This window comes from Carya illinoinensis, chromosome 1, assembly GCF_018687715.1.
Source record: "Carya illinoinensis cultivar Pawnee chromosome 1, C.illinoinensisPawnee_v1, whole genome shotgun sequence".
In the NCBI taxonomy this organism is placed as follows: domain Eukaryota; kingdom Viridiplantae; phylum Streptophyta; class Magnoliopsida; order Fagales; family Juglandaceae; genus Carya; species Carya illinoinensis.
The window spans coordinates 42,633,508-42,654,548 of record NC_056752.1 but is presented as its reverse complement, the minus strand read 5'-3'; the positions used below and the strand labels follow the sequence as shown (position 1 = coordinate 42,654,548).

Here is a 21,041-nt window from a genome sequence, read left to right as displayed (position 1 = left end):
CGTGACTAAAACATTTATCCTCTTAGAAATTACTCATCTGCATTCTATGCTCATCGAGTTGATGCTCTCTTTAGTTGCGACATTAGAATTCAAATTGTCTTGACGAAAGATTCCGCTTCCTATAATATGGCACATCAATAAACCCTAATCTATGAATGAACCCATCTTTCCACAATTGCATATTTTGAAAATACATATTCCATCGTTGATTTACTGTTCTTGTATTTGAGTTTTGTTTTTTTTAAGTAGTTGTATTTTTTTAAATTTTAATATTGTGTTTTTTATTTTTTAGTAGACTTGTGAGAATTGATAGACTAACTAATAGCGCGTGGATTGCACGTGCTGCATAGTCTCACACGTGTGATACTATGCAGCACGTGTGATCCGCACTTAACCGTGTCATGAAAAGTCTTCAACTACCCCCGTTTGGCACCAAAAAATCCAACGACATGAAAGATTTGACTGACTTTACCCCTATCCTTTCGGCACGTGGCTTCCAAGTGTGGATACAACCCTTGAGGTCGTTTGCTGATAGTATAATAATACCCTTACTACTATTAAACTATTTTTTTACTATTTTTTTAATTTTTTTAAAAAGTTTCTTTTACTTAATTAAAAAAATAATTATCAGTAAAATTATATATTTTTAAGTTTATTTTATAATTAAAGATATTAAAAAATATATATATAAAAAAGAAAAAGAAATTATAAGTAGTAAAGTGATTATGTAAGAATTGTAACTCTCCTTGCTGATGATTAGAGCATCTTCGATAAATGAAACTCTCTCAACAAGTCGGACTTGCTAAATCAAACCGCCACAGATGGCATTACAATCCAATATCTGAATTAAATCTGTCATTTTTATAGAAAAGTTTTATCTTATTTTACCTTGTTATTATAATTTTTTTAAAAATCTCATATAAAATAAAATAAAAAATTTAATTTTTTTAAATATTAAAATAAAAATAATAACAAATATATTTTAATAAAATTTTATTTAATTTTTAATTTTTATCTTAACTTATGTTTGAAAATTTAGTCCAATTTAGATATATAGTTCATATGAGATAAGATGAGATATTTTGAATAATAATAAAATTTTGAAATAAGATGAGATAAAAAAGTTTGTAAAAAAATGTGTTTAGATAGTGAGATGAGATAAAATAATTTTTAATTTTTAAGATTTGAAAAATATGTGGGCTCATTATTTAATAAAGGTAGCCGAATTGTTTACTGTTTATGACTGTTTATATATTGTTTACATACTGTTCATGTTGGATTGTATTATTTATATACTATTTATGTACTGTTAACTCATTGTTTATACACTATTCGTGTCAGATTTTTACTATTTATTATTGTTTATTTTAAAATATATTTTTAAAATCTAAATATAAAATATAGTGCGTTTGTATAAGAAAAATTAATATACGGTAGATATGACATCTCATCTCTTTTGGCCATACAAACAGGGCCAAAATCACCAATGACATCTATCCCCTTGTCCCGGATCCCTCCCTTTGTTTTCTTTTTTGTATTGTATTAATAGGAACATGATGTATGTTGGAGTTCTCCACTTGTTAGCTCTTGTATTTTATAATTATTTTATTGAACATATAATATCGTTCTTGCGTTAATTGGGGCATGATTGAGTAATGAGATAAAATAATAATAATGTGAATAATAATAAAATAATTTGTAAATAATAATGAATTAATTTGAACTAAAATATTTTATTGGAGTTTGATAAATGAGGAATAAACTGTTGAATAAAAATATTATAAAATTAAAAATTATTTTAATATAACTTTTTAATATCATATCATTTAAGAAATTCTCATAATTTATTCTGAAATATAACTAAAATACAAATATTCTTCGATTACAAATTTTTTAACTTTTTAATCTAATAATTACTTATTTATTATAACTTACTCAAATTTTTAAATAAAACACAACAAACAATACAATTTTTTAAAATATTAAAATAAAAATTATATTATAATAATATTTTAATTTAAAATTTTCTCTTTTATTTCTCAAAACTCAATAACATATCTTAATTCAAATTATTTTACTAATATTAACATAATTATCATAATATCTCATTACCCAAAAAATTTATAACTCTTTTATATAGCATTTGTAGATATTTTTAAGAGGGTATGCATTATTGTAGTTGAGATTTTATTAATCAAATCTGTCTTATAAAAAAAATATGCTTGCTAGAGTTAAAAAATATAAATATATGGACGGTGCTACTCTGCCACCCAGAGTGCATCGCTCCTTTTGACCGCACAGCGGTTTTTTTTTTATTTCATTTTTTTTTCAGATTTTTTAAATATATTTAAACATTTTTAAAAGATATAAAAAAAATATCAATACACTTAAAATTACTTTCTTAATCACTAAGTAAAAAAAAAATTTGTGACCCGATCACTTTAAAGAGGCATGGGAAAGGAGCAACTTAGCATTTTCCTAAATATATATATAAACTATTTGTTTTGTATAAGCACAACATTAAGGTGTATACTAAATATACATACTAAATATGCATACTAATGCAAATGGTTTTTTTTAATTAAATAATTTTAAATATTAATAAAATAATTAAAAATATATATAAATTTACTAATAATATTTTTTTAAATATAAAAGAGTAAAAAATAATAAAAATAAAAATAGAAATATATAGATAGACACGTTAGATAATATATTTAAAATCTATATTACCATTTTACTTTGCACCTTGTGTATAGGGAAGGTCCAATCCGGGTTTCTCTGCGTAGAAGTTGGACAGATAATGCAGAGATGGGGGAAGGGCCCCTCCAGGCCACACTGACACACGCAGACACAGTCCTCAGCACAGACTTTAATCGGTCAGATCTGGTTAACTGCCATCATTCATCATTATTCACTCTTCACTGTTCGTCATCATTCTCAACGGGTCCCAACCGAGCCCTTTCCACTGGGCCCCCCACCCCAATTTCCAAACGGGTCCCTCTCCCATTAAACACTTTTCGTACCTTTCCCCAGGGTGTATCCGTAAAATACACCGGTAGATGGAATCATAAATTCATAAGTTAAATAATAAATTACGAAGAAAAATACGATATATCAAATGATGAGACGATGACAACACTATCTTTTAGCGTGGTACCCCACCCAGCCAACCCGAAGAAGAAGTGGTCCGGGTCGAACCGGGAATCGGGTTCTTAAACTGGAAGTTAAGTGGGACCCATATTAAAGGGGTTTTGACGCAGCCGAGGAGTCCGGGGTCCTGATGACGATAATGTGGTACGGCTCCACAAGAACGATCCGTGAAGTTTCCCACATTGTTCATTTTCCGTCAGGGAACGTGGGCCCAAATCCACGTCACCGCCTTGACCGGCTTGTTCTAGACTAGACCCACGGTTAGCCGAAGTTAAAGTTCCGCTCCTTTGACTGCAATCTTGGCTTGGCTTGTTAACTACTGCTCACTGCCAGATTCACATGAAAATGAGTAATTACACTAATTTTTTCACCTTTAAATAAAAGATAGAAACTCAATCGATTTTCTTGATTGAAACAGTTGTGATTCTTTTTCTTTTAATCTGGTCTAGAATTTAAAAAATTAAGTTTTCATTTGAGCAGATATTCAAATTTCGTACCTGTCTTTATTTAGATGACAATACGATTATATGATGCGTATAATATTTTGTATCCATAATCAAGTTTTGTATTAAAAAAATATCTTTAAAAATAAAATGATGTAGTTTTGATTTTGATGTATATATAGTATTTTACTTGTAAACAACGTCTTTTATTTTTGTATAATTTATTTATAATTAAAATATTTATCACATATTTTTATCAATAATTAAATATTGGCACCTAGTTCTTTACTCATTCATGTCACATTGTGAAAAATTTTAATTTTAAAATATTTGATGATGGAGAGTGCAAAGTAGAATACGATTAGATTTTTGGATAAAAAATTTAATCTCTCTGTTCAGGAGGGATGGTGGATAAAAAATAAAACATTGTTTAGAATCTTAGATTGTCTGTTAGTATACATATACACACACATACACATTAAGAAAAGAAATACTTTAGTTATAAAGAAATTAAACAAAAAAAATCCTACAAAGTAATGTGGCATGATATGATTTATCAAATTGTAAGATTATTTTTATTATTACATTTAATAGATCACAAGATGCTAACTCAGTTTGTAAGATTATTTTTGTGTAATGTATAATTTATTTATATCTGTAACACTTCTCAACTCTTTTAGAAGCATTAGTTTATAGAGTAGTACTGCTTAAAATCTCAATTGTCATTATTCTATCATCATATCATGATATGATATGGAATTATGAAAAGTTGATAAAAAAAATTTTGATGAATAGATTTTTTCTAGTTTACAATATCAACATAATTAATGGAAATGGAACATTAGAATACTAATAATCTATTTGATCAGAAAAAAAAAAATAATCTACAATTTATTTCAACCTCAACCCCCACCCCCAACCAAATGAATTTATTTCCCCGACCATAGATGATGAATATGTTGTTTTCTGATTATACAACCTAGTCAAATCCGTTCAATAAGATTTATATTCTACTAGAAAAATTTTATTTATCATTTTTTTCTCGATCCTATGATATGACATTAGATGATAGGTTCATAAATAAAATATAATAAATAACCTTCAATCATTTAATACTAACTTATAAGATAATAAGACAAAAATAAAAATCGAAATAATGAGTAATATTACTCATTCTACTAATTTTGAGAATGATTGAAAAAGCTGAGTACAACAATTTTAATGATGAAAGAAGGCATACAATTGGCGACAAAAACCCCAATTAGCACCGTCACCAATGATCATTATTAATTAAGGTTATAATCATGCACCGAACAAGTGACACTAATGATACTAATAATGCATTAAAGAACATAAACAAATGTTGTCTGCCCTTTAACGTTAATTAGTATGATCCCGAATCTCTATATTCTCAAAGCTGATTTAAATAGGAATTTAAAACCTAGATGTACCCAAAGAACCACTTCTTAAAAGTACAAGATTCCTCAGGTAGGATGTGTTTGTGTGTGTGTCCCATATGGGTATATACATTAGGGTTGGTGACCTCCACGCCGAAGGCTATATATATGCATATGATATATGATTGTTAATTAATGAAGATAAATAAATAAATTAGTGGAATGATTAAAAACTCTCACAAGCCGATCGAGCCGATCCAAAGCCATGTAGAACTGTAACCTTAGCTGTTGCATCATGCATGCCTTTGGCGAAAAGACAAGTAGCTAGCTTGGTCAAGCTCTGTTGTGTTTGTAGCGTCTACGCGTGAATTTTATATTCGCTCCTTCTCTGTGTGATGCTGAGAGATGGAGATAGCCGATCATCGAGAAAATAATTCCACTCAGAGAGGGAGAGAGAGAAAGGAGTTGGAATTCTTTCTTCGCAAATAGCTGAGGAGAGAGAACTGTCATTTTGCAGACAGTGTTGGGTGGTTTTATCAAATCCACTGATTCCCATGCACACGCGTCTTTAAAATCGCTCACAACCGAACTACCACCACCTCCCTCACCAGTCACCACAATCTCTGCGTCTCTGTGTGCGTGCCTTTGTTTATTTCTGACCCTCTCTGCAGCTCCATGGCGATTTTTCAGGACTGACGATGGCTTACGTCTGAGTAAGTGGGAGAGAGAGAGGGGCAGTATTTTTATTTATTTATTTTTTCCCTTAACGAGAGAGGGGCAGTATTCACTCGCTCTTCGGTGCTTTTTTTTTTGTATTACGCAGGGGTTTTGGGGCCTGGTTTATAATCTGAGCAAATTTGGTTTACTATACGAGGGTCTTGGCTACTTGCAGGGCACTAAAATCCTTTCGGCGACAGGAACTATTTTAGCTGAAATAGCCGTGAGGAACGTACATATATAAAACGATAAAAAATAAAGGAGGAAACAAAAGCTAGCCATAAAGAGGAACAAAAATACAAAACCTTCTTTGTTATTGCTGTCTGGTGCATGCACGTCCGGTCCTTCTGATCATGACTGGTGAGGGTCTCTTTGCATGTCGGTTGTGAGCATGGGTGATTCTTGCTGAACAAAATAGCGAGGAAGAAAGAGCGAGAAAGTCGGGGAAAAGGTCCCTTTCTCATTTTTTATTGGGTTTCTGTGAGTCTTCAGAAATGGAGTTTACAGAGGATTAGCTGGGGCAGGTTTCATGGAGCCTCTGTTGGGTGTTATGGTTTCCGGGTTTCATCAGAATGTTGGAGTTGACTATACTACCACCCTTTTCTCCGATAGTCATTAATACAAAGAAAAATCACGACTTTTTTCTGGTGAGTCCCAACGTCTTCTTTTCTCTCGGTTTAAAGAAGAAAACTTTAACTTTGGGCCCCTTTTTTCCATGTTTGCAGTGGTACTATAAGATTCTGAGGTATGCTGAGGAAGAGGTCAAGAGCAACAAGCAGCAAGCAGGCTTCAATGGCAGACTCTAGTCCCCTCCTATCCCCCACAGGCAAATACAGACAACCCACTTCATCTCTCTTCATTTGCCCACGGTTGTTCACTAATCTCTCTCCAAAACCGTTTTCTGAAACAGAGGCCGTTATGAGCCCCACTTCCATACTCGATAGCAAGCCATTCTCTGGTCTCCGAAACCCCTTTTGGTCCGAAACAAACACCCCCAGAAACCCAGAACCCGAAACAAAACGCCACTGGGACAATTTGAACTCCAAAGCCATTGGTCTAGCTATTGTGGATGCTCTCAGTGAAGAAAGATTTGACTCCAAACTATCCAAACCTGAAAGCCGAATGGTTCTCTTTGGTTCCCAGCTTAAAATTCAGATCCCTCATCCTCCAAATTCGGTTATTTCACCTGCTGAATCACCCAAATCTCCCGCCGATTTTGGCATCAAGACGAGGAATTCTCAACTGGGTTCTTCTTCTTCCGGCTTTTCTCAGTCACCAGCGAAGAAATCCATATTCGGTTCTGGGAATTCAGGTATAGGGACTCCGAATTCTTCCCGGGTTTTCGCGGGATGTCTTTCTGCAAGTGAAATGGAGCTGTCAGAGGACTATACCTGTGTGATATCCCATGGGCCTAACCCCAAAACCACCCATATTTTTGAGGATTGCATCGTTGAGAGCTGCTGTGCTGAGGTTGCGTTCTCTAGTTTCGGAAAAGAAGATGGGTTTTTCACTGACCAGTCGTCCAGCTATCCATCTGAAAGTTTTCTCAGTTTCTGTTACTCTTGCAAGAAGAATCTTGATCAGGGAAAGGACATTTACATGTACAGGTTGGCCTTATTTTCCTTTATTTGACACAAAAATAGTTGATTAGATACCTTTGGAAATAAGATATGCATTTGTGGAAGGTTAGGAATCTTTGCTCCCATAGCATGGTGATTTCTTACTAAGAGGGCTTTAATTATATGAATTAACTGACCGTAAATTGACCTTGATCGGGCACTGTTAGTCTTTATCGAGGTTTTATTTGTTGTTTCCATTCTGTTGTCTTAGATGGTTGATACCAGGGGAATTAAGTTAAAAAATGAAATATTCTTCCAATATATTCCCCCTTATTTATGATTTTTGGTCCTTGATAATCAGACTCAGCCAAGTTTGGAACTTTGAATCTAATTGATCTATTTCTCTTTCAGAGGTGAGAAAGCCTTCTGCAGCAGCGAGTGCCGCCACCAGCAGATGGTTTTGGAGGAGGGAATAGAAAAATTGGGACACGATGATGATGGGACCTGTTCCTGATACCTAACTGTATCTCCATTAATCTTGCTTGATCCAGAGCACCATAAAAGAAAACGAGAAACTTAATAAGGGAAATCTTTGTATCATCGGTTCTCCTTACCAAAGGACGGTTCTTGAGTTCCTTGGGAAATTGAGCCTGTTTTGGTGTAATCTCACGTATATTCTCTCGTTTGCTTTTTTACTTCTTGATACTCTTCCTGTAAGGAGGACTAAAAAGGCTTTAGATATTGTAGAGTTGATGATTTTGTTGAATTGAAAAATTGGCGATGCTGTTGGGTTTGTCCACGGATTGTTGTCTTTTCATAGTTTGTGATGATGATGATGCATGACTAAAGCTCACATTACTTTTGTTTATATTAATTTAATCATCTAATAATTAAGCACGTAGGACCAATGACCTCACTGGAAAAATAGATTCTTTTCTTTTCTCATGCCCTCTTTCCACATCTCCAATGATCAACGGCATGGCCATTTTGTCAAGCTTTTAAATCAAATTATTTGACTTCTAGCGAGTTCCATTTCTTTATTTATACCACAGTGCTGAGAATGGCTACTTCGAGGGTATAGTTTAGTGACTATGTCGAGGGAATGATTGTGCGTATACTGAAGTATATTTTTTTTTCTCGTAAACTCTAATTATAAGAGGTTTTAAATAGTAATAAATAAAATATTATTATAATATAATTTTTGAATATTAATTTTATATTAAAATTTTAAAATATTAAATTATTTATTATATTTTGTATTGAAATTTAAAAAAAATTATAATAATAAATTGAGATGAGATAAGATAAGATTCTTTATTTTAATTAACCAAACAAGTCTTTAAAGGTACCTCTGCAAGAGATGAACCCAACTTTCAAGATTTTATTTTTTGCCATGACTCTTACTTCCTTAATCAGGACGGTATCAGGGAGCGCACACTTCCGGGCCTCCCTCACTATCTTTATCTATAGCCCTTGTGAAAGTTATAGCAGTAACCTTTTACCTGAAAACAAGCTTTTAAATTGATTAGTCTCTTTGAGATTACAATATAGATAATAGATATGGCTAGTGGGCAACGGCAACCCCCTCTGGCATTTCTATCCATGCAGGCATTTGGCGAGTGGGCATGAAAGAGACATGGCTGAAACCAAGGTTGGATTATTGGCCTATCAATCTTCATTTCAATTCAGCGGTAGGTTTGGAGGTGATGCTCCTTTTGCGTCATCATGTTTTTTCTAAAATGGTGTCCACCATTCAAGTTGAATCCACTTCAAAGGGTTGAAAAAAGAACATATACAATTTGGTTATTGTTGCCTTTCTCACCTAAATGTCGTTTTATTCCAAAACTAGGTTGGAATGCCCAACCTTAGTGCCGTTTGCCTGTAGAACAGTCATGTTGATGGGCAATCTAAAATGATATAACATGATCTGGCTTCCCCCAAAATATCTATTTAGAGAGTCTAATTATCCAGACAACTCTTCTTCCTCATAACAAAATGCTTTTGGTTCGATACCGAGAGCTCACATCATATGGCCCAATTGAGATATTATAGAATGAACTAAGACCTTATTTATGTAACAAGGTATTATTAGATATTTTATTTTCAAACATCACTTAAATATAAAATAATTTTTATAATTTAACCTTTCCATCTAATCATTGCTTAATTATTATCCAAACATAAAACTCAATACAAGTTTTCCAAGCTTTTAAGTAAAACACAGAAAATAATACAACTTTTTTCAAATATCAAAACAAAAATTATATTCAAACAAATTTTTAACTTCAGAATATTTTTATTCAAATTTTTTTCTTTTGTCTCGAAATTCAATAAAATATCTTAAATCAAACAATTTCACTACTATTGAAAGATATTATGAGATATTTTAAGTGTCCAAATGAGCTCTAAGCTTCCTTTATCTTTACACGTTTGAGATAATTAAATATTTTTATATAATGACTAATTTTTTTAGAAAATTTAAAATTTGACATATATTACTTTTTTTTTTTATTTACTATAAAATAGATATGCCAAGTTCCAACTATTCAAAGATAATCTAAAATATTTTAAGTGTCCAAACGAGCCCTAAACTTCTCTTGATATCTTTTCATGTTTGAGATTATTAAATAATATTTTATTTTTTATTTTTATAATGACTGATTTTTTTAGAAAATTTAAAATTTGACATAGATTACTTCTTTTTATTTACTTCCAAATAGATTTGCGAAGTTCCAACCATGTTATATGCCATTACTATCTAAACCGTAGGCGTTTCCTATCCTTATAATAGGTCCCGTTTGGTTGTAAGACTTAATTGAGATCAATTCATTTTAATCTAATTTTAAACTGAGTCTAACATCCAAATACTCAACTCTTAAATTACTAAATTCATCTCAACTCAAAACTTCCTTACATGTAGACCCAAAATATTTTTTAATTTTTCATAAACAATACTAAACTCATTTTAATATTCAAATACATTTAAACTCATTTTAAATGGGTCCCACATAACTTACTCAACCTACTCAATTAACTACTATTTATAAAAAATTCAGCTCAACTTAACTCATTTAAGCTCAATATTTAAGCGTAGCCTAATTGAAGGCTAACTTAATGATGTTGTTTGCTACATGATGGGAAAAGAGATTTTGAGCTGTTTGTTAGTTAAGAAAATCCAGGCACTTGCTATCTGAATCAAAAAACCATTGGTTACACGAGGCCATTTCACAAAACAGCAATATTTTTGGGCCTAGGCCCATGGTCTTAACCATTCAGGCCTCAGCGATCGGCTCTCTGTACGTGTCCATGCACAGGCCAGTCACTCTTTTTTTGATGGAGGGTACTTCTAGGCACTTCTCTGAATTTTGTGTTAAAAGTGTTAAAACACACTGTACGTCTAAAATCAAAAGTCTCGATTAAATTATTATGTATGTAATGGCATCCACGTCTACTTTTTCTTCAATCTCAGTCTTACCCTTGCAAAATCCCATTTTGTCCTTTATCTCCTCTCCTCCAATCTCTCGGATTCCACGGAGAACCAGAGCTCTGGTTGCGGGGCCACTTAGAAGGACTCGACGGAGACCCCGTCGGAAGCTTCCCGATAAGGAAATGTCTGTCGCGGTTACGATACGGGTGCCTTCTTCGTCTCACTTGCAGGGTGAGGAGGACGTCCTTCTTGCGGATTCCAGAAACGGTAAGTTTTCCTTGCATTACATATACGACACTGGTATCTAATTTGTTTTCTTTATAAGCCAAAAAAAATTGGCAGAAGGAAAGGAAGATTTTGAATCTCGAATGGTAGTTGGGACGTGGTAGTGTTCTTGGGCTCACTCGTACTTTTCTTGTGATTTCTAGGCATCCAAAATAAAGTTTTTATGTTTAGATATCATGAAATGATGACGATAATGATGCAAGTGGAACCGTTTAGTGGCTGGCTTTGATCTGGGTTAGGCAACGGTGATGATGAATGAATATCTAACTATTGCCTTAGATAATGATTTATCGGAAATGTTTAATTAATGGCCCTCATCCACTCCTTCCCTTCTTCAACTCACTAATAAAAAAAAAATTCTTCTTCGAAATACTTGGAAAAAGAGAATAAGAATGGAAATGTTTTAATGGTAACAGTATTTGAACTCTTAAGATAGAAACTACGATTTCAGATTTCGTACTTACTTGGGGTTGAGTGCGGCCAAGGTTTCTTCGATTCAACACCTTTGATGTTTTATCTTGATTGATAAGTTAGACAAGCATTCAGTGGAACTTGAACCGCTACCTCACCCTCCACAGAATATTAGAGCTCATTGGTTTATTTTAATTTATCTTTTTTCTTGTCATTAGAGGTTAATTATATCTTATGGGCTCGACAATGAAATGTATCCTCTTTCCCTTGTTTTGAACTAGATGAGATTCACAGTTCTTTTTTTTTTTAATTGGCACTGGGTGTCCAAGAACAAAGTCCCGACTAATCCCTAGGGTGCGTGGGCCCTCGGTAAGGAGAATTTCCCGCAAGTGCACCTTTTTTTTTTTAATAATTAATAAGAAATTTTATTACTAAGAATGGGCACAGCCTAAGTACACAGGATGTATACAAAGGAAATACCTACTACACTCTAGAAAGAAGGAAAACTAAAACAGAAACAGATCCAGTACATTATCATCATTCCCTACAAAGATCTTAGCTCACAAACTCAAAAGTATAAAAGAAAAAATTCTGAAGATCTTCAAAAGAATGCTCTTTGTCTTCAAAACATCTCTCATTCCTTTCCAGCCATAGACACCACATTAAACACAAGGAATCATTCTCCATTTGGCAACTACACATTTCCTTGCCTTAAAGCCATGCCAACATGCAAGAAGATCCACAACTTCCTTCGGCATCACCCAATATAAACTTGTACGACCAATAACCTAATTCCACAAAGACTTTGCCACCTTGCAATGTAAAAAAAGATGATTTACAGATTCACCATCCTTCTTGCACATGACACGCCAATCAGCTATACACAAACCATGTTTTCTAAGGTTATCCGTGGTCAATACTTTCCCTAAAGCAACCACCCAATTGAAGAATGCCACCTTAGTAGGGTACATTCATCCTTCAAATGCTTTTCTAGGGGCTGATTCCCCACACCAAATGTCATGCCAAAAGAGAATCCTCTTCCCTTCCGCCATCTTAAATTTAATATGTTTAGAAAACTCCCCCCAACCTTTTCTAATAAACTTCCATAAACTCACCCCATACGCTCCTCTAACTTCATTAGAACACCAATCCCCCACGCACTCCCATATTTAACAGCAACAACATTCTTCCATAAAGCATCTCTCTCTTCATGATATCTCCAAAGGCAAGGAGTGCTTTATTAAACAACCCCAAATTTCTCACCCCCAATCCTCCACAAGAAACTGGTTGACAAACTTGTTCCAACTAACCAAAGGAAACTTCTTTTCCTCTCCTATTCCTCCCCATAAGAAATTACGATAAATTTTCTCAATTCTTCTAGCAACCCCAGTTGGCAAATGGAAAAGTGAAAGAAATATGTGGGAAGATTAGACGACGTACTCTTTATCAAAGTAATTCTTCCCCCTTCGGACAAATATAACTTTTTCCATCCAGCCAACCTTCTCTCGATTTTCTCAATCCCCCCATCTCGTATCAAAACAGATTTGTGAGTAGCACTCAAATGAAGACCAAAATACTTCAGCGGTAGCGAAGAAATCTTACCCTCCAAAATATTAGCTAAATCTGAAATATTGCCTACGGCAACCACAGGTACAATTTCAGACTTGTTTAGGTTCATCTTGAGACCCGAGACAGCTTCAAAACATAACAACAAGACTCTCAAAGTTTGAATATGTTCTTGGTTGGGCTCACTGAAAATCAACGTGTCATTGGCAAAAAGAATATTAGATAATTTAATGTTATTCTGTTCCTCATTTTCCACCTCAAAACCTAACAAGTACCTTCCTTCTATTGCTGCTTCCAACATTCTACTCAACGCATCCATGAAAAGGGCCAAAAGAAAAGGAGATAGAGGATCTCCTTGTCTCAAACCACGTGAACTATAAAAAAACCCAACGGGGGGTGCCATTGACCAAAATGGAAAATCTTGATGTCAAAATGCAATGTTTGATCCACATACACCATTTCTCTCCAAAACCATATCTCAATACGAGAGAAAATCCTGCAAGTGCACCTTGGGTAATTTAAGGGGAAGTTCCATGACTTTCTTTCCTTAATCTAGAATGTATTTAGGTGTTCTTTTGTATACTTCCTATGTACACAGGCTATGTCTATTTCATTCGTATGAATAAAATTTACTTCTTACTTATAAAAATAAAAGGGTAATTCAAGGGGAAGTTCCCCTAGTCCGATGGCCCTTAGAAATTGTTTGCACCCAAGAGGATTCGAACCGTAGACCTAGAGGGAGCATACCCCTAAGACCAAGGCCTTTACCACTTGAGCCAACCCCTAGGGATTTCATAGTTCTTTTTTATGAGAACGAGAGACTTTATGAGCGAGGGTAGCTGACGCCCAAGCATGGCTAATAATCTTTAAATTTTGAGAAACTTGACCTGGATATAGGCATCAAATTTCTGCTAATTTGAACTTTATTGTAGTTGAGGAAGTCTGAGACTGAAACTTTTTGGTTATCAGATTGTTTAAGGTAGCTCATTTTTTGAGTGAATTTTTGTTATCTTCAAGCTTTGACGAGACTATCTTGGAGATTGGAGTTGCATTTTTTAACTAATGACTTGAATGAATTGAGGCAAGGCTCCTTGTTGAACAATTTTGCTTTCATTCCAGCTTTCAGAAAGTAATCTAATACAGGAGGCTCCTTGATTTGCTTTAACCCTCAGTTCCTAACCTCCGTTTCTCTAATTGTTGTTGTGTGTGCTTGATCCAGGTGTAGGAAAAGGGGATATGCTGATGACAAGTGTGGATGGAGAGGCAGCCTCTTCTACTAAAACTGCTCCTCGCAAGAACAAATATCACATGAGGACGGTGAAATGCTTTGGGGTGGATTTGTCCCCAGATAATGTGGCAGTTGCTATGGTATATTTTGTACAAGGTGTTTTGGGCCTTGCAAGGCTTGCTGTCAGTTTTTACTTGAAGGACGATTTGCATCTTGATCCGGCAGAGGTATTTGATCTTAATTAGTTCTGTTGATTGTCATTGGAATTATATATTAGATATACAACTCATACCGTGCTCCTTCCTTCAAAGATGTAGTTGTAAAGAGTAAATTGTGACCATTGTTCGAATGAAGGAATATCTTGATTGATGTCCTATCATACTTTCTGCTTATGCAGGAATTTATTCAAAAGTTAATAGTTGATGGATTCATCTTTTTATAGGGGAATCGATTACCTTTCAAAAAAAAAAAAAAAACTTTTTATAGGGGAATAGATTTATTTTTATAACTGAAAGACTGACAAATTATATGTGGTTGACTAGACGGCTGTCATATCTGGTTTTTCAGCATTACCGTGGCTTGTCAAACCTCTCTATGGGTTTATAAGGTGTGAGTCTATCTCCCATCTCACCCCAAATTTCCTTCCCCTTAATTAAAAAGTATTTATGTTTTTCGTTTCTGTACATTATTGAAGGAATTGTTTGGTCACTGCAGTGATTCTGTCCCACTTTTTGGTTACCGAAGAAGGTCATATTTGATTCTATCTGGACTTCTTGGTGCACTGTCTTGGACTTTGATGGCCACCTTTGTTGACAGCAAGTATGATGCTGCTTTCTGCATACTGCTAGGATCACTTTCTGTAGCATTCTCTGATGTTGTAAGTATCTCTTGTAGTTTATTGTGTCCAAGGTACTATATATAATTATGTATAGATGGATTGTTATGGAAGCTATATATCCTATTCGATACAAATAAAATCTTTCACATGGTTGCTACCGGTGGCAGAAGTTCAGGCTTTGCACATAAAAATTTCTAAGAGGGAGATGATTTTGCATCTAGGGAGCCCAAGTATGTCGTTCCCATGTCAAACTAAGCACCTGTAGTTACTATTGATAATAGACAACCCCATATCATCTTAGAACAAAGGCGGCCTTAAGAGATATGACAACCCTTGGAATGGCCATTAAACATAAAGCATTAATCCATACTAGTTGTAGAGCTGCGTGATGTGCAGGATAACTAAATTAGATGGAACTGGAGGGGTGCTCCCTATACTGACTATCACCCTTGCCTTCCTTGTCTCTGCTTCTGGTGCTGGCTTTGGATCTAGGTGGGTCCTGGCTATTGAACCGGAAGGAATGCCACCCCGCTTTATAACACATTACCATGGAAGTATAATTGGGGCTGCAACTGGAGTGGGAGAGTCAAATTCGAAAAGAGGGTTCCTCACTTTTTCCCCTCATTCAAAATTGTGCATGAGACTTTCATCTTGAAAATGAAAAACACTCTGTAACTGAGTTAGCATATCTTAGGCAGTATACAGCAAATAAAACTTTTTAAAGATGTATACATTAGCATTTTGATTTCTAAGATTTTGTTTGAGCAACTTGATCTTATGGCCCCTTACTCTCCTTTGTTTTTATGTTAGTGATGAGAAATCACAAACTTTCTTTGAGTGAAGAGAGGCCATAAGTAAAATGATTTAAGCTGATAAAACAAAAAAACACATTTTAGGAAAACTAAAAGCTAATTATTTGAAATAAAATTAGTATTTTTATTAAAAATATATAATTTTTCGTGAATAATTTAAATTTGAAATAAAATGAGTAAGTTATTTGAATATATAATTTTTATTTCATAAGTTTAGCTATATAATATATATTTAATAATAACACATGGAGTGAATGATGTGGCTTTATAGTATTTTTGCCATTAAATAATATCGTAAGATAGTTAATGATGTGTCTTATTACCACCCCCACCAATCATATGTTTCAAATTCTCCTTATTGTATGGTCCATGGACCATTTAGCCAAAAATCTTGTCATTAATAGACAAGGAAAGCGGCACTCAGAGGACACGAGTCAGAAATGATGGTTGGGTTTGATTCCCAAATACTAGAAGCGACAAAACTGTCTAGTTTACCTTTTTCCGGAAATGCATCTTTGGTGTTTCATCTTCTTGATTTTCTGTGGCATACTTCACAAATAATTTTAAAAAACTTAAGCATGTTGTAGGTTGTAGACTCTATGGTCGTAGAAAGAGCTCGTGGTGAGTCACAAAGCATGTCCGGGTCTCTTCAGTCCTTGTGTTGGGGATCCTCGGCTTGTGGTGGAATTGTGAGCTCCTACTTTAGTGGCTCCCTAGTGGATGCTTATGGTGTAAGGTACTTGTTTTTATTTTGTATGGATACAATGTCCTACTACTGATGATCATTCGAAGCAGTCATTTTGGTTATAATTTTAATGTCTCAGGTTTGTTTTTGGTATCACGGCTTTGCTGCCACTGATTACTTCAGCAGTTGCTGTCCTTGTAAAAGAACAACCCATGCTTCCAGCAAGAGGGAAAAATCTTCCTTTGGCCAGTCTAAACTTTATTGAAAGCTCGAAACAGAACATTACTCAGTTGTGGGATGCTGTCAAGCAGCCCAATGTACTTCTTCCTACATTATTTATATTCTTGTGGCAGGCAACACCTCAGTCAGACTCTGCCATGTTTTTCTTCACGTATGTCTTGTCTGCGAATGTATTTCATGGGTGCTTTTAGCGTTTTAAATTTACTTTTTGCATTTAACTCGAATCTGCAACATGATTTCATTTCGTTATTATTTTTAATTTATTTATTATTTTTAATTTGGTACAGCACAAACAAACTTGGTTTCACCCCAGAATTTTTGGGGCGTGTCAAACTTGTGACTTCAGTGGCATCCCTGCTTGGTGTTGGACTGTATAATGGATTTCTGAAAAACGTTCAGTTGCAGAAGATTTTTCTTGTAACAACTGTTATTGGTTCTTCTCTTGGAATGACTCAGGTTTGTAATGGGACTCACTTTTGAGGCCATTCATAATAATGTCTGATTGAGTGTGCTTGATGGTCATTTTTTTTTTTAACCTTTTCTATTGATGGATTTTGGTCAGGTTTTCCTTGTAATGGGATTGAATCGAAAGTTTGGTATAAGTGATGAGTGGTTTGCAATTGGGGATTCTCTGATTTTAACAGTTCTTGGTCAGGTGATACATTTTTACCTTACCATTTTACTTCTCTGCACATTTGAAAGTTGTTTTCTTTACTCTTCCTATAAATCTGATGTGGTTGATATGACGATTTTTGGGTTCTGTTAATATGAGGATTTTGTTGTATGCATGTCACTGTCCCCACTGCATTATTGTATATGCAGAATGGTCGGAGGAGGATGATTATACACTTACTATCCTCTTACCACCCATTTACTATTTGAATTTATTATTATTATTTTCTTTTAAGTATTTTTTTAACATCCTTACTCATTAAGAAAAAATTAAAAAAATTTACAACTTTACTAATAGTCACTTCTTTAACCATCAAGTAAACAAAAAAAATTAAAAAAGATTAAAAATATAGGAAGAGTAGTAAGAGTGGTAGGAAGGTAGTAAGCCTATCATTATTCATCTAATAATAACCACTTGGATGATGTTATGTATGCTCTTCCTTGGAATCATTATTTCCCGATCAACTATCTTATTGCTTGTTTGCAGACAATTTATCCTGCTCCTGATTCTAGTGTTAAATTGATTTCTATTTTCCTGCAGGCTTCTTTCATGCCTGTTCTTGTGCTAGCAGCAAGACTATGTCCAGAGGGAATGGAAGCCACACTTTTTGCAACACTCATGTCCATATCAAATGGAGGAAGCGTTCTTGGGGGGCTGATTGGTGCTGGTCTGACCCAGCTGTTTGGTGTTACAAAAGACAGATTTGATAACTTGGCGGCTTTGATAATCCTTTGTAATTTGAGTTCATTGTTACCTTTGCCACTCCTCGGCCTCTTACCACGGGATAATCATGATGCCAACAAGGAAAGTGAAGATATTGAGATGAAATCTAATTGAGATTTGATTTTTTTCCTTTATTTACTAACGGCATCTTTGCCCTTGGTAAAATTGCAAGCCTCGTGATGTACTGTTGCTCACAATCTTTTGAGAGAGAGAGACATATATATAGAGAGAGCATCTGTAAATATTACGACCTTTTTCCCTCTACATTACATTGAAAATGAAATTCCAATGTTGACTGCTGTTAGAGTGGTTTTCCTTGCAGTAAGTTCATCATATTGCCGAGAAGTGATCTAGGTTTCTGCTACCCCTAACATTTTGGTACTGTTTGTTTGGGCAGGCCTTGACCAATGGCTATATTTTAGTATGGTAACTCACTAAAGAACACGGCATTTGATTTCCTTGGAAACGCTAGATGTTAGTGCCTTAACTCTTCACAGAAATAATGTACATCATAAATGAAGACTTTGGAGTGGACACAAGCCACTCCCCTAGCCTAAACATCCTTTTTTCTCTCAATTTTAGCTAGACACAAAACCAAAAATCAAAAGACATCTCGGACAACAGGGGAATGTTGCCCACTACAGGAGAAACAAAGGGACACTTAAGCAAACGGAGACCAACATAAGGAACGTGTAGTGGGACAAACTAATTGTGCAGTCCACGTGGTGGGCCTGGGAAGAAGTTATCCATAGCTGGTGTCGTGTCGTGTCGAGGGTTCAAGGTCTGGTTTTCAGTTTTCAAAGAATTCGAACGTACTTAAAGAGGATGGTGAGGATCCCACATTAATTCCCACCACGGATTGAACCCTCTGTACTCTACGCTGCTATCGCTAGGCCACACCACAGCACATGCGGACCACCGTGTTAGGTTTCCCTCTATCATATTCTATAATTTTTGGTTTTCCCCTCACCCAAACATCATTTCATGCTCCAATCAAACTCTTCAGTCTTTTCTTTTAATTTTGATATGTCTAATATAATATTGCACCAAATGTTAGCGTTTTGTCTCATTGTCAATGTCCCGCACAACTACTTTTTAAGTCTTAAATTCGATCAAATGTTATATGTCCTACTCAAGTAGGGTTGTAATCGAGCCGAGCCGAGCTCATGGCTAGGCTCGACTACTTAAGTCCGAGTTTGAGAATTTTTTTTTTTTAAAATCTTTATTCGATGTCAACTCGATAAGGTAAACTCTCAACTCTAACTTGAGCTCGTCCACGAACGAGTTTGAGTCGAGTTAGAGTTTGAGTCAAGTTGAGTTAAGCTCGAGCTCGAGTTCAAATTATTTATTTTTTGAATAAAATTTAATAATTAATAAATTAAATAAAAAATAAAAGATCTAATATTGAATTTATACAACTAACAAGTAGAACATCTATTGAATTATAAAATTTTAAAAAATTTATAAATAATTAATATCTAACTTGTTGAGATTTATCCAAAATAATAATATATTATGTGCCTACATATTTTATTAATACATACACTTAATATGATAGCATATATTTATTTCATATATAGTTTCTACATACTAGTATATGAAATTATTAAATTTTATTGATTAATTATTATGCAAATTATAAAATATACCTATGAAGTATATTCACTATGTAGACATAAGTAATTAAATTACATATTATATATTTAATTATAAAAGTGATATGCTTATATTATTAGCTAATACCTATATATATGTATATATACATAGGTGTATGTATATATTTATCAATATATGAATGAGTTTTAATCTAGTTGAGCTAACGAGTTGACTCAAACATAAACGAACTTTAGACGAGTTGAGTCAAGTTTTGTAGAGTGTGTTATTTACAAATTGAGCGGGTATACTTTCATGAACAAAATTTTATTTTTCCCTTTACGAGCCGAGTTCGATTCGATTTTAACTGAGCGAGCTATTGAACAGACTAATTCATTTATATCCCTATACTAAGTAGTTTGCCATTAGTCATGAGCTTAAAATATTGGCTCTCCTAACTTCTATACCCACCTGATCACACAGCAAAAATATCAAGGAGGATGCCAATTATTAGGTTCAGTAATAATAAAATATGCAGCTAATCATAATTTTTAAATACAAAACCGATAGCGGTATTGGATCCATCTCTTGGTATTGCTATGCAAAACCATTGGCTGCAGGTTCATATTGAATTCAAGAATTCCTTCCTTGTATTATTATTTTTAATTGGGGGAGAGGGAGAGCGGCCCGGAAGAACGTTATCCTGTACATGTGCCGAGTTACATATTCGTGTACAGTAAAAGAAAAGGATCAGATCGATTCCGTAAAGGATAAGATTAGTAAATGCATGGGATTTCACCGAAATTAAATTTTTGTGAGATCGTCAAAAGTGTATCAAGAGGGTCTTTAGAATATACCGAATCAGTATATAACTATCATTCTTCTGACAGGTGATCAATACAATTTCAATCAAAATCGAAATGGAGTGCCAGATAATTTATTTCAATAAATTAATACATGCATCATTCATTGGTGGTATAGATTGTAAAGCATGTTAAGATATATCGCAATGTTGATTGTTGACATACAGGAGGTAGAATATATTTTACTCGATTTAAAGCTCAATTTGATCTCTAGTTCATGATTAATTTCCTCGTACAGAATCTTGTATTGCATGCATGAAATACTTCGGTTTTCGACCAAGAGCGAGAAGCATCGAAGGCTAAAGTCAACTTAGACGAGTGATGATCGGTTCATATTTTATATTAGTTCACACGCAGATTGATACAGTATATGGCTTCTATAGTGATTGCCGATTGGGTTGGGTTGGGTTCTTAAAATATTCATGGAT

At 34.3% G+C, this 21,041-nt stretch overlaps 2 protein-coding genes across 5 annotated transcripts; both read left to right on the top strand.

The window, feature by feature from the left end:
• Positions 1 to 5,363: 5,363 nt before the first annotated feature.
• Positions 5,364 to 8,068, top strand: LOC122275535 (FCS-Like Zinc finger 8). Of its 4 annotated transcripts, none has more exons than XM_043084659.1 (4): positions 5,364 to 6,357; positions 6,436 to 6,536; positions 6,621 to 7,317; positions 7,681 to 8,068. In XM_043084659.1, the coding sequence occupies exons 2-4, from the start codon at positions 6,458 to 6,460 to the stop codon at positions 7,781 to 7,783; spliced, it is 879 nt and encodes a 292-aa protein (XP_042940593.1). In that variant the 5' UTR covers positions 5,364 to 6,357; positions 6,436 to 6,457; the 3' UTR covers positions 7,784 to 8,068. The 4 variants fall into 4 exon arrangements, with proteins under 4 accessions (XP_042940593.1, XP_042940584.1, XP_042940577.1 ...); XM_043084650.1 differs by having other exon boundaries at positions 5,370 to 5,706; positions 5,886 to 6,357; positions 6,436 to 7,317; XM_043084643.1 differs by having other exon boundaries at positions 5,370 to 5,706; positions 5,817 to 6,357; positions 6,436 to 7,317.
• A 2,582-nt stretch (positions 8,069 to 10,650) lies between these two features.
• LOC122275526 (folate-biopterin transporter 1, chloroplastic-like) lies at positions 10,651 to 18,461 on the top strand. The gene is made up of 9 exons (XM_043084629.1): positions 10,651 to 10,963; positions 14,178 to 14,413; positions 14,729 to 14,793; positions 14,901 to 15,063; positions 16,424 to 16,572; positions 16,661 to 16,912; positions 17,049 to 17,217; positions 17,324 to 17,416; positions 17,975 to 18,461. Exons 1-9 carry the CDS (start codon positions 10,696 to 10,698, stop codon positions 18,269 to 18,271), a joined length of 1,692 nt encoding a protein of 563 aa, XP_042940563.1. The 5' UTR covers positions 10,651 to 10,695; the 3' UTR covers positions 18,272 to 18,461.
• The last annotated feature ends 2,580 nt before the right edge of the window (positions 18,462 to 21,041 follow it).